This window comes from Schistocerca americana, chromosome 5, assembly GCF_021461395.2.
Source record: "Schistocerca americana isolate TAMUIC-IGC-003095 chromosome 5, iqSchAmer2.1, whole genome shotgun sequence".
Taxonomy (NCBI): domain Eukaryota; kingdom Metazoa; phylum Arthropoda; class Insecta; order Orthoptera; family Acrididae; genus Schistocerca; species Schistocerca americana.
The window spans coordinates 63,999,410-64,013,847 of NC_060123.1; the positions used below are offsets into that span (position 1 = coordinate 63,999,410).

General features: G+C 46.6%; 1 protein-coding gene across 2 annotated transcripts in view; it reads left to right on the forward strand.

Moving 5' to 3' along the window:
- Positions 1-14,438, forward strand: part of LOC124615634 (zinc finger protein 474-like) — a 266,097-nt gene that overhangs the window by 202,204 nt on the left and 49,455 nt on the right. Inside the window, exon 6 of one of the 2 annotated variants that reach the window (XM_047143642.1) lies at positions 1,477-1,883. In XM_047143642.1, the coding sequence (XP_046999598.1) occupies positions 1,477-1,883 (407 nt within the window). The remainder of the gene's footprint in view (positions 1-1,476; positions 1,884-14,438) is intronic. The other variant, XM_047143643.1, reaches the window with a different exon arrangement.

Consider the following 14,438-nt stretch of genomic DNA (forward strand, 5'->3'; position numbering starts at 1 on the left):
GATTGCCAGCGGAAGTGTTTAAACTCTGAAAAGTGTTCCTCGAGCCACTCTGTAGCAATTCTGGACGTGTGGGATGTCGCATTGTCCTGCTGGAATTGCGAAAGTCCTTCGGAATGCACAATGGACATGAATGGATGCAGGTGATCAGACAGGATGCTTACGTACGTGTCACCAGTAAGAGTCATATCTAGATCTATCAGGAGTCCCATATCACTCCAACTCCACATGCCCAACATCATTACAGAGCCTCCACCAGCTTGAACAGTCTCCTGCTGACATGCAGGGTCCATGGATTCATGAGGTTGTATCCATACACGTACACGTCAATGCATTCAATAACAATCTGAAACGAGACTCGTCCGACCAGTCAATATGTTTCCAGTCATCAACAGTCCAATGTCGTTGTTGACGGGCCCAGGCGAGGCGTAAAGCTTCGTGCCATGCAGTCATCTAGGATATACGAGTGGGCCTTCAGTTCTGAAAGCCCATATCGATGATGTTTCGTTGAATGGTTCGCACGCTGAGAAGTGTTGATGGCTCCGCATTGAAATCTGCAGCAATTTGCGGAAGGGTTGCATTTCTGTCTCGTTGAAAGATTCTATTCAGCTGTGGTTGCTCCCATTCTGGTAGGATCCTTTTCCGGTCCCAGCGATGTCGGAGATCTGATGTTTTACTAGATTCCTGATATTCGCGGCACACTCGTACGGGAAATATCCACATTGCCTCGGTACCTCGGGGATGCTGTGTCCCATCGCTCGTGCTCCGACTATAACACCACGTTCAGACTCACTTGAATCTTGGTAACCTACCGTTGTAGCAGGAGTAACCGATCTAACACCTGCGCCAGACACTTGTTGTACTATACAGGGTGGTCCATTGATCGTGACCGGGCCAAATATCTCATGAAATAAGCGTCAAACGAAAAAACTACAAAGAACGAAACTTGTCTAGCTTGAAGGGGGAAACGAGATGGCGGTATGGTTGGCCCGCTATATGGCGCTGCCATTGGTCAAACGGATATCAACTGCGTTTTTTAAAATAGGAACCCCCATTTTTATTACATATTCGTGTAGATCCGTTTGACCTATAACAGTCCCATCTAGCGGGCCAACCATAGCGGCATCTGGTTTCCCTCTTCAAGATAGACGAGTGTCGTTGTTTGTAGTTTTCTCGTTTGATGCTTATTTCGTGAGATATTTGGCCCGGTTGCTATCAATGGACCACCCTGCATAGGAGTTGGCGACCGCAGCGGCGTATTCTGCCTATTTACATATCTCTGTATCTAAATACGCATGCCTGTACCAGTTTATTTGGCGCTTCAGTGTAATTCTTATCGTGCCACGCCACCAACCGTGCAGTTTGAACGTCCTAACGGAAACCGTTCAGAAGTTGCCACGATTTCATTACATGTGGTTCGATAGTCGTCAGTCTGTACATACACGGCAGACAGGGTAATTTGTGGCGTGCTGTGTTGCCGCAGGAGGAGGCGAAGGGGATGGGGGAGCCGTTCTCCGCGGCGGCGGCCGCCGCCATGGCGCGCGTGGGCCACGCCTGCCGCTGGTGCGGCCGGCTGTTCGGCAGCGCGTCGCTGCGCATCCACGAGGCGCAGTGCGCGCAGCGCCAGGACCGCGCCGCCGCCCCCGCCTCCGGCGCCGCGTCGCCCGCCCCCACGTCGCCGGCCTCCGCCTCCGGCGCCGCCTCCCCGGAGCACCGCCCGCGCGGGCCGCGCATGCTGCTCTGCTACCTGTGCGGGCGCGGCTTCACGCAGGCGTCGCTGCACATCCACGAGGCGCAGTGCCTCAAGCGGTGGCACCAGGAGAACGACCGCCTGCCGCCGGCGCAGCGCAGGCCGACACCAGAGAGACCCGCCATAGTCCTCACAGGTAGGCAGCCGCTCCAGCCCACCCACCAGGCCGTGAGGCACACGTGTTTGTCCATCGCTGGAGCAATCTACACTACTGGCCATTAAAAATGCTACACCAAGAAGAAATACAGATGATAAACGGGTATTCATTGGACAAATATATTATACTCGAACTGACGTGTGATTACATTTTCACGCAATTTCGGTGCATAGATCCTGAGAAATCAGTACCCGGAAAACCACCTCTGGCGTAATAACGCCCTTGATACGCCTGGACATTGAGCCAAACAGACCTTGGATGGCGTGTACAGGTACAGCTGCCCATGCAGCTTCAACACGATACCACAGTTCATCAAGAGTAGTGACTGGCGTATTTTGACGAGCCAGTTGCTCGGCCACCATTGACCAGACGTTTTCAGTTGCTGAGAGATCCGTAGAATGTGCTGGCCAGGGCAGCAGTCATGCATTTTCTGTATCCAGAAAAACCCGTACAGGACCTGCAACATGCGGTCGTCCATTATTCTGCTGAAATGTAGGGTTTCGTAGGGATCGAATGAAGGGTAGAGCCACGGGTCGTAACACATCTGAAGTAACGTCCACTGTTCAAAGTGCCGTCAATGCGAACAAGAGGTGACCGAGACGTGTAACCAATGGCACACCATACCATCACGCCGGGTGATACGCCAGTATTGCGATGACGAATATACGCTTCCAATGTGCGTTCACCGCGATGTCGCCAAACACGGATGCGACCATCTTGATGCTGTAAACAGAACCTGGATTCATCCGAAAAAATGACGTTTTGCCATTCGTGCACCCAGGTTCGTCGTCGAGTACACCATCGCAGGCGCTCCTGCCTGTGATGCAGCGTCAAGGGTAACCGCAGCCATGGTCTCCGAGCTGATAGTCCATGTTGCTGCAAATGTCGTCGAACTGTTCGTGCAGATGGTTTTTGTCTTGCAAACGTCCCCATCTGTTGACTCAGGGATCGAGACGTGGCTGCACGATCCGTTACATCCATGCGGATAATATGCCTGTCATCTCGACTGCTAGTGATACGAGGCCGCTGGGATCCAGCACGGCGTTCCGTATTACCCTCCTGAACCCACCGATTCCATATTCTGCTAACAGTCATTGGATCTCGACCAACGCGAGCAGCAATGTCACGATATGATAAACCGCTATCGCGATAGGCTACAATCCGACCTTAATAAAAGTCGGAAACGTGATGGTACGCATTTCTCCTCCTTACACGAGGCATCACAACAACGTTTCACCAGGCAACGCCGGTCAACTGCTGTTTGTGTATGAGAAATCGGTTGGAAACTTTCCTCATGTCAGCACGTTGCAGGTGTCGCCACAGGCACCAACCTTGTGTGAATGCTCTGAAAAGCTAATCATTTGCATATCAGAGCATCTTCTTCCTGTCGGTTAAATTTCGCGTCTGTAGCACGTCATCTTCGTGGTGTAGCAATTTTAATGTCCAGTAGTGTAGCTGAGACTGGTAGTGGAAGTCTCTATTTTGGCTGTTCCCAAAACGTTCCGACTACAGCATCATCTGTCATTCTGGAAATCTTGCCACACTGTGGTTTCTTCCTCCGAGGACGAAAGAGGAATACTTGGCGATGAGGAAGTTTGATAGCTCAAAGGATTACCACGTGTCCTCTGCAGAATAAGGTGGGTAGTTGTCGTGGACAACACCCTCGGCCACCTTCCCACGATGTTTCGTCTCGAAAGCCTCCCCTAACCTCCTCAGCTGATTTCGGTAGTATGTTCCTGTAACAGTTTGCGCCTTAGCAGCATTAATCTGTCAACACCACATCGTAACAGTCTCAAAAGACACGTAGCATTACGTTACCCAGTGGCGGTTCTACATCTACATCTACATCTACATCCATACTCCGCAAGCCACCTGACGGTGTGTGGCGGAGGGTACTTTGAGTACCTCTACCGGTTCTCCCTTCTATTCCAGTGTCGTATTCTTCGTGGAAAGAAAGATTGTCGGTATGCCTCTGTGTGGGCTCTAATCTCTCTGATTTTATCTTCATGGACGCTTCGCGAGATATACATAGGAGTGAGCAATATACTGCTTGACTCCTCGGTGAAGATATGTTCTCGAAACTTTGACAAAAGCCCGTAACGGACTACCGAGCGTCTCTCCTGCAGAGTCTTCCTCTGGAGTTTATCTATCATCTCCGTAACGCTTTCGCGATTGTTAAATGATCCTGTAATGAAGCGCGCTGCTCTCCTTTGGATCTTCTCCATCTCTTCTATCAACCCTATCTGGTACGGATCCCAAACTGCCGAGCAATATTCAAGCAGTGGGTGAACAAGTGAACTGTAATCTACTTCCTTTGTTTTCGGACTCCGTTTCCTTAGGATTCGTCCAATAAATCTCAGTCTGGCATCTGCTTTACCTACGATCAACTTTATGTGATCATTCCATTTTAAATCACTCCTAATGCCTACTCCTAGATAATTTATGGAATTAACTGCTTCCAGCTGCTGACCTGCTATATTGAAGCTAAATGATAAAGGATCTTTTTTTCTATGTATTCGCAGCACATTACACTTGTCTACATTGAAATTCAATTGCCATTCCCTGCACCATACGTTAATTCGTTGCAGATCCTCCTGCGTTTCAGTACAATTTTCCATTGTTACAACCTCTCTATATACTACAGCATAATGCGCAAAAAGCCTCAGTGAACTTCCGATGTCATCCACAAGGTCGTTTATGTGCATTGCGAATAGGAACGGTCCTACGACACTCCCCTGCGGCACACTTGAAAACACTCTCACTTCGGAAGACTTCTCTCCATTAAGAATGACATGCTGCGTTCTTTTATCTAGGAACTCTTCTATCCAATCACACAATTGATCTGGTAGTCCATATGCTCTTACTTGATGGTTCAAATGACTCTGAGCACTATGGGACATAACATCTGAGGTCATCAGTCCCGTAGAACTTAGAACTACTTAAACCTATCTAACCTAAGGACATCACACACATCCATGCCCGAGGCAGGATTCGAACCTGTGACCGTAGCAGTCGCGCGGTTCCGGACTGAAGCACCTACGACCGCTCGGCCACCGCGGCCGGCTAATGGCGGTTGAGTCTTCGCGTGTTTCAGCGGTATGATTCCACATGTTTGCACTGTTCGCGTTGCTCCTTATTCCCGAAGTCGTAATCATACGCCCAGCACTCGTCAGTGCTAGTTGGATGTCTTAAACCAGTCATCTGGGTCGTCCAGACATAGCTTCAAATTTTCCGCTCGTGCCTCGGTTCGGCGTGCTGATTGAATGCGTGTAAGAAGTCGCCGACTCCAGTGTCTGGTGACCTTTGTCATGTTCGCCATGTACCAAAATTCGTGCAGGACGTCGAAAACTGATCCACGACCGATTTTCACTTTCTCCACTGTCGCCTCCATTGTTAGAGGCGGAGCTTATAGCACCGGGGCCTCTACCTTGCTCGTGATTCCAGGTTCTTCACAGGAAGATGGCCCGTCACTTCGTTCGTCGTCGTTCTCACTCGTCTGAGGCACTGGAACCGTCTGTCATGTGATGGTCCATTGTTGCCCCGTACACTTCAACCAAACCAGCACGGATGGACACAGCGTTGCTGCACTTGAAACGCAGAAATCTAATTGCAGCACGATACCCCTACCTTGCCCGAAGGTTGCACTAGTTTGATTTGCCGGCTCCTACGCGCGCTATGACACTGTGTCGCGGGAATTTCAACGTGCTGATATAAACACACAAAAAATATTAATTACGTAACTTTATTATTTCAACTTGTGATTACAACTTGACATCCGCCTCTTGTAATAGGGGCGAGCTGTACTACTAATTGCGAGTGATACGTTACAATATTTTACTCCTGATAACGACATCCTCTTGAGTAGTCCCCGCCCGGAGATCCGAATGGGGGACTATTTTACCTCCGGAATATTTTACCCAAGAAGACGCCATCATCATGTAATCATACAGTAAAGCTGCATGCCCTCGGGAAAAATTACTGCCGTAGTTTTCCCCTTGCTTTCAGCCGTTCGCAGTACCAGCACAGCAAGGCCGTTTTAGTTATTGTTACAAGGCCAGATCAGTCAATCATCCAGACTGTTGCCCCTGCAACTACTGAAAAGGCTGCTGCCGCTCTTCAGGAACCACACGTTTGTCTGGCCTCTCAACAGATACCCCTCCGTTGTGGTTGCACCTACGGTACGGCCATCTGTATCGCTGAGGCACGCAAGCCTCCCCACCAACGGCAAGGTCCATGGTTCATGGGGGGGGGGGGGGGGGGGGGGTTCTGAAGAAGAGAAATTTGTTAACATCCAGTATTGATTTAAGTGTCAGGAAGTCATTTCTGAAAGTATTCGTATGGAGTGTAGCCATGTATGGAAGTGAAACATGGACGATAAATAGTTTGGACAAGAAGAGAATAGACGCTTTCGAAATGTGGTGCTACAGAAGAATGCTGAAGATTAGATGGGTAGATCACATAACTAATGAGTAAGTATTGAATAGGATTGGGGAGAAGAGAAGTTTGTGGCACAACTTGACCAGAAGAAGGGATCGGTTGGTAGGACATGTTCTGAGGCATCAAGGGATCACCAATTTAGTATTGGAGGGCAGCGTGGAGGGTAAAAATCGTAGAGGGAGACCAAGATATGAATACACTAAGCAGATTCAGAAGGATGTAGGTTGCAGTAGGTACTGGGAGATGAAAAAGCTTGCACAGGATAGAGTAGCATGGAGAGCTGCATCAAACCATTCTCAGGACTGAAGACCACAACAACAACAACAACGTTACAATATACTAATTCCGTTCGGGTAACAGGTTCCAGAAACATACTCATTAGCCCACCAATCAAGCTGAAACCTCCGAAACACGAAAGTACATCACTAAAGGTGTATAAATGCTGAATGATGATTCTCTTATTACGGAAGAACGCATCTGCTTCACCACAGATACATGTACGTCTAGAAATAATGGAAATTCGTAGCTGTGACATCTTTCATTGAATATTACGCACAGTTTTGTCGAAACATAACGGTTGACCACAAACATTGCACTGTGCAATTTTGTTACTTTTGTCTCTTACATAAAAGTATCTCACATGTGGCCACGCGGTTTAGGGCGCAATGTCCGGGATTGTGCGGCACCTCCCGCCGTAGGTTCGAGTCCTCCCTCGGGCATGGGTGTGTGTGTTGTTGTTAGCTTAAGTTAATTTAAGTAGTGTGTAAGTCTAGGGACCGATGATCTCAGCAGTTTGGTCCCTTAGGAATTCACACACATTTTAAAATTTTTATCTCACATGTAACTAGACTTATTTTACTCATTGTTGACAACTGCAGGCAATTACAGACAAAACTGAATCCTAAATTTTCATACTTCATAGTGCTGTAGTGAATGACATTTGCACAATACGCAAGTACAGGACTACAGTCTAGAACGCCCAGCATACTTCCAGCCGTAGACGTGTCATGGCATCTGGAAGTTGGAATAGTCGATTTGATTATGTATTGGTATGACTCTGCAGTCCGCCCGCGTTATCTGTTACCGAAGGAACGAGGAAGTTGAAGCCGTGTCTACACTCTGCCCAGCCATAGTTGGATGCGAGAAGGAACTCCTTAGCTGTCTATTGCAGTGACAAGGCAGGAGTGGTGTTTCCGAGTTACTCAAAGTTTTACAGCAATAAGAAAAGCATTGTAACAGATATGAATAGCTTTCTCACTGCTATTTAAAAACGAAGCGAGTGGTGAAAACCCCCTTTTCGGTTTTTGAATGCTGCCATTATTAAAAATTTAATAATGTCCTGTACAGAAAGTATTATTTGCTCAATAGTTACGAATCAGTAACAGTGTTACTGTAACACAGTTTTAAATACCGCTGTTACAGCCGTGTACTACTTTCAACATAGCATTATACAGCCAACCGGTTGCAAATAAGTGTATGGTACACTGATCTAGGTGTCGAACCTATTAAGAGTGTCTTCATCAAAATGAAATTTTGGTAAACTGTAACATTACATTGCGAAACAGCATGGTCAGAATTTAGAGCAGCTATGTTCGACTAAAAAGTAAAATAAAATGCTCCAGCCTTTACCACGTGTGCCTAACTAGGAACAACATCAGACTCTGATGTTCCTAGTTAGGGACACGTGGCAAAGGCTGGAATGTTTTATTTTATTTTCTCGTCTTAGTTTTGAATGAAATTAAAGAAAAAATTACTCGGATGGGACAGAACAATACATATTTATAAGCCACGCCAAAACTTGCCTCTAGAAAACATAAATGAACAAAGTGGTAGCATATGACTCGAAAATTGCAAAATAAAGTTGTTGTGACTTGACAAGACAACCAAGCCACTACGAGGTGAAGCCGAAAGGCACGCGTTTAAGCTCACGCAGGCTGGCGTGAGGTCTGGAACAGGACACGGAAATGAACTAGCAAAAACAGGACGTAGCTGTGGAATACTTAACTTTAATCCATAATTGGTGAACATCGGTCTGACGGTACATGCATCACAAGATAAATAGCAAATGATAATGGCGCCTTGCTAGGTCGTAGCAAATGACGTAGCTGAAGGCTATGCTAACTGTTGTCTCGGCAAATGAGAGCGTAATTTGTCAGTGAACCATCGCTAGCAAAGTCGGCTGTACAACTGGGGCGAGTGCTAGGACGTCTCTCTAGACCTGCCGTGTGGCGGCGCTCGGTCTGCAATCACTGATAGTGGCGACACGCGGGTCCGACGTATACTACCGGACCGCGGCCGATTTAAAGGCTACCACCTAGCAAGTGTGGTGTCTGGCGGTGACACCACAAAAGTGACTGCTACAGCGTCTCGATAATAACAGAATAAATCAATATCCTGCGAAACAAAGCCCCATATTGAACATACTGACAATATTAATTTATTCAGTTTACTGCTTGTTGAACTCTATGTCTGTGGATTATATTACTTTAACAAATACAGCGACCATCCATTTGGGATTTCGCCTATCTTCAGTTGGACTAATACATATTTAAATGTTCAGTTAGCACATCGTTAAAAATGATCAACTGCACTTTGGAAGCTGCGACTGCCCCGCTTAAAATAACTGTTTTGTACCTACTACAAGTCCCGATTTCTATATTTACAATATGCATTGAGCTAACAAAAGTTACGGGATTTCCATTTCGGTAATCGTTAGGGAATTCAGTATTCCGAGACCCACAGAGTATGCCATGAATACCCCATTTCTGGCTTTCCCTTTCACGACGCACAACTCAGTGGCTGATCACCTTCACTTAACGACCGAGAGCAGCGGCGTTTGCGTAGAGTTGTCAGTGCTAGCAGACAAGCAACACTGCGCGAAATAATCGCAGAAATCAATGTGGGACGTACGACGACCGTTTAAGTTAGGACAGCGCGGCGAAAATTCGCGTTAATGGGATACGGCAGCAGACGACACCGCCTGCAGCGCCTCCCCTGGGCTCGTCACCATGTCAGTTAGACGCTAGACCACTGGAAAACCGTGCCCTGATCAGATGACTCCCAATTTCAGTTGATTTGTCCACGTTGTCAACAAGGCACCGTGCAAGTTAGTGGTGGCTGGGCTGGGTTTACATCGAATGGACTGCGTCCTCTGGTCAAACTAAACAGACCAAAAAAGTTATGTTCGGCTACTTGGGTGCAAATAACTTACGAGTTTGCTCCCGGGTGACGTCGTCGACCACCGCCGATATTTCGACAGGAGCACACCCTGCCATTCTCAAGGTACAACTACAAGGAGGAAGTAATGTGCAAGGGAATTTAATACCTCGGTTCACAGAGGAGAAACAAGGAAGATACCACACACAGAACAAGTAACCCCAGAGTCAACACACAACCAAAGATAACCAACATCAGAAATATCGATAGCGACTATTAATCAACAGGTGAAGTATCACTAATTCTGTCCCTCTGTTTTTTGATGAGAGACAGAGCTGGATTCCAAGCAGCATTTAAACAAAATCCACCATCTTTGTTTATAAGGTTGCTTGATAGTTTGATTTCAACAGCTTCCTTAATAACACTATCCCAATAGCTGAACGTGAAAGCCAGAATCTCCGTGTTGTTGTATTCCATAGGATGACCGGTGTCAAGGCAAAGTTCTGCAATAGCGGATTTGTTCGGCTGTTTTAAGCGTGCGTGACGCTTATGTTCAATTCACCGGTCTTCCACAGTCCTGATTGTCTGACCAATATATGACATGCCACAACCGCAAGGAATACGATAGACACCAGCCTTACGCTAGCCAATATCATCTTTTACCGACGCCAACAGAGCCTTAATCTTAGAAAGTGGTCGAAAAACACATTTCACATCGTATTTCCTCAAAATACGGCCAATCCTGTCGGAAATGCATCCTGCGTAATACAAAAAGGCCGTAGACTTAGGTGCCACTTCGTTGCTATTGTCACTCACCCGTTGCACAGAAGGCTGATAGCGCAACGCACGTTTGATCTGCCTCCCACTATAACCATTCTGACGAAAGGGGACTTCGAGATGTGATCGCTCAGCTGCCAAACTTTCAGGGTCTGAGATAACATGGGCCCTGTGAACCAAGGTACCAAGTACTCCATCACGCTGAGCTGGATGGTGACAACTATCAGCTCGCAGATACAAGTCAGTGTGAGTGGGCTTCCTATAAACAGAATGTCCCAACATACCATCAGTCTTCCTTCTGACCAACACATCAAGGAAAGGAAGGCATCCATTCTTTTCCACCTCCATAGTGAACTGAATATTCGGGTGGATTGAATTCAGGTGTTCCAAAAACTGGTTTAAATTCTCACTACCATGAGATCAACCAACAAAAGTATCGTTTACATATCTGAAAAAAACACGCAGGTTTCAAGGTCGTTGACTCCAATGCGCGTTCCTCAAAGTCCTCCATAAACAAATTGGCCACAATAGGTGACAACGGGTTTCCCATTGCAAATCGATCAGTCTGTTCGTAGTACTGACCATTGAATTAAAAGTAAGTGGAAGTCAGCACATGTCGAAACAAATTTGTTAACTCGACACCAAACTTAACCTCAATTAGCTGCAACGAATCAGAGAGAGGAACGCAAGTGAAAAGAGAAACCACATCAAAACTGACTAAAATATCAGAGTCATTCAAACGCAATCCGTGCAATCGACCTAATAAATCTGCAGAGTTCTTCTTGATGTGGTGTTCACACCTACCTAGTAGTGGGCTCAATAAACTAAGGCTGGTGTCCATCGTATTCCTTGCAGTTGTGGTCAGACAATCAGGACTGTGGAAGAACCAGTGTATAGAACATAAGCGTCACACACGCATACAATAGCCGAGCAAATCCGCTATTGCAGGACATTGCCTTGACACCGGTCATCCTATGGAATACAACACGGAGATTCTGGTTTGCACGTCCAGCTATTGGGATAGTGTTATTAAGGAAGCTGTTGAAATCAAACTATCAAGCAACGTTATAACCAGAGATGGTGGATTTTGTTTAAATGCTGCTTGGAATCCAGCTCTGTCTCTCATCAAAAAACAGAGGGACAGAATTAGTGCTACCTCGCCTGTTGACTAATAGTCACTATCGATATTTCTGATGTTGGTTATCTTTGGTCGTATGTTGACTCTGCGATTACTTGTTCTGTGTGTGGTATCTTCCTTGTTTCTCCTCTGTGAATCGAAGTGTTAAATTCCCTTGCACATTGCTTCCTCCTTGCAGTTGTGCCTTGAGAATGGCAGGTTGTGCTCCTGTCGAAATATCGGCGGTGATCGACGACGTCACCCGGGAGCAAACCCCTAAGCTATTTGAACATTGAATTCGCCGGGGAAAGTTAAGGTCTTACTTGGGTACAATTTGCAGCCATTCATGGACTCCATGTTTCCAAACAACGATGTCATGTCATTGGGTCACAACCGTTCGCGACTGATTTGAAGAACATTCTCGGCAGTTCGATCGAATGATTTGGCCCGACATAAATCCATCAAACATTTATGGGACATAATGGAGAGATCAGTTAGTGCAATAAACCTGCACTGGCGACGCTTTCACAATTATAGGCGCATATAGAGGCAGCATGGCTCAACATTTCTGCAGGGTACTTCCAACGACTTGTCGAGACCATGTCCCATAGAGTTGTTGCAATACGCCGGGCAAAATGAGGTCCGACACGATACTAGGAGGTATTCCATAGCTCTTGTCACCTCAGTGCGTTATTCGTTAGATACACTTACTTACATTTGTGCTAGTAGCTGGAATAAGCATAAGTTACTCTGCAGTACTATGCACAGAATGGCTTGTAAAGCATCCAGGCAGTCGAAGCAGATGAAGAATTTTCTTGCTCGAGTACGCTTCGTGTACTACCCGGGCTTCAGGATAGCGTCCACCTCCGAACCGCAAGTGGCGAATTGTTTCGGCAGGCAAGACTTAGGAACATGGTCGTTACAAACTGTAGAGCAGTCACGTCCCCCAGCTGATGTCCGTCAGTGCAGAGTCAGTGCTCCTGTGCTGCAAATATAGCACCATTCTTACCCATCATCTATCAGAGATCATTGGAACAGCGGAAAGTTCCACGGGACTAGAAGAAGGCCCAGGTCATAGCAATCTATAAAAAGGGTAGAAAATCGGATGCACATCATTACCGGCCAATTTCACCGACATCGATTTGTTGTAGAATCATGGAACATATTTTGTGTTCAGACATAATGACCTTTCTAGACTCTGAGAAGCTCATCTGCAGAAACCAGCACGGTTTTAGGAAACAGCGGTCATGCGAGACACAACAGGCTCTAGATACCGGCTCCCAGATTGATGCCGTATTTCTCGACTTTCGAAAGGCATTCGACTCAGTTCCGCTCTGTCGCTTGCTGCAAAAAGTGCGCCGGTCTATCCGATGACATATGCGGTTGGATAGAAAGTTTTCTAACAGACAGGGAGCAGTATGTCGTCCTGACATGTCGTATGTCGTGAACAGAAACAAGCGTAACTTCAGGTGTGCCCCAGGGCAGCGTAATAGGTCCTCTGCTTTTTACGATTTACATAAACGATCTAGTTGATGGTATTGACAGCGGCCTGAGACTATTTGCCGATGATGCTGTAAACTACAGGAAAGTTAGTATCACACGAAAGTTGTGAACAAACCAATGAGGATTTGCAGAAAATTAATGTGTGGTGTAATGACTGGCAGTCATCTCTCAATATTAGTAAGTGTAACCTACTGCGTAAAGAAGGCGAAAATACCCATTAATGTACGAGTACAAAATAAATACCCAGTCTTTGTAAGCGGTAACGTCCGTCAAATATCTGGGTGTGACTATTCGAAACGATCTCAAATGGAATCATCAGATTACACAAGTAACGGGTAAGGCGAACTCTAGATTGCGGTTTATAGGTAGAATCCTGAAGCGATGCAGTCCTTCAACATAGGAAATAGCTTACAATACGTTAGTTCGTCCAGTCTTATTGTTCGTCTGTATGGGACCCTTACCAGTTGGGTCTGATTCAAGAGATTAAGGGGGTCCAAAGAAGAGCGGCAAGATTCGTAACTGGTTCATTAAGCCATCACGAGAGCGTTACAAATCTCATAAAAAGTTTGAAGTGGGGCACACTTGCAGACAGACGGCGCGCTAAACAGAAGGGGCTGCTCACTAAATTCCGAAGTCCGATCTTCGCCGACGAAGTAGAGCACATATTATTACCACCAACTTTCAAACCGCGCAATGATCACCATTCACAGATAAGGGGAATAAGAGCTCGTACTGAGGCGTTCAGACAGCCGTTCTTCCCTCGCGCGATCCGCGAGTGGTACAGAGGGGGGGGGGGGGGGGGGGGGGGATATGACTTTGGCGCAAATTGTGCCCTCCGCCACGCACCGCTTGGGTGGCTAGCGGAGTACATATGTAGATGTAAGGAAATGCCGGCTATCAGAGTAGCGCCTGTTCGTCACTACAAGATGTTCGGTAGCCTTTGCCACGGGGAGGGGTAAGTGCGGTACCCCACGGCGTCCCTTGTGAGCCGGTGTTGCTCTACAGCGGTGAGGCAAACAACTCTTCGGGAGCACACTCGCGTCTCTCTCATTTCCTGTACATTCCGAGGACGAGGCTGGCACGTTCAGAGCTGGTGCACGAGGGAGTGAAAAATGACTTCGGCCTGGATATGAACTGCTATTCAATAAGATTGTTAAGCGTGGTTGTTTTCGGTTACAGCTGTCAATTAACTTATTGAAATTGCAATTTCGTGTATTACTACTCATCAGCAGACAATTCGAAGCACACAACTGATCGATACTTACAACGGTTCATAAAAACAAGAGTTTCTCCTATACAAAGTACTTAAAAAAAGTATGTGTGGGCGTCACTTATTTGGCCTCAAGTACTGATATCCAAACACAGACATTAGAACAAACACTTATGTTTGTGAACCGTTGTATGTACTCATTTGTTGTGTGCTTCCAGCTACGTGATGATTGGTAGTAATTCTAGAAACAGAAAATAAAAATCGGTAACAACTATGTTTAATAATTATATAGGATGTGTACAACATCAGATTATTCAACAAGATGTTTCTCAAA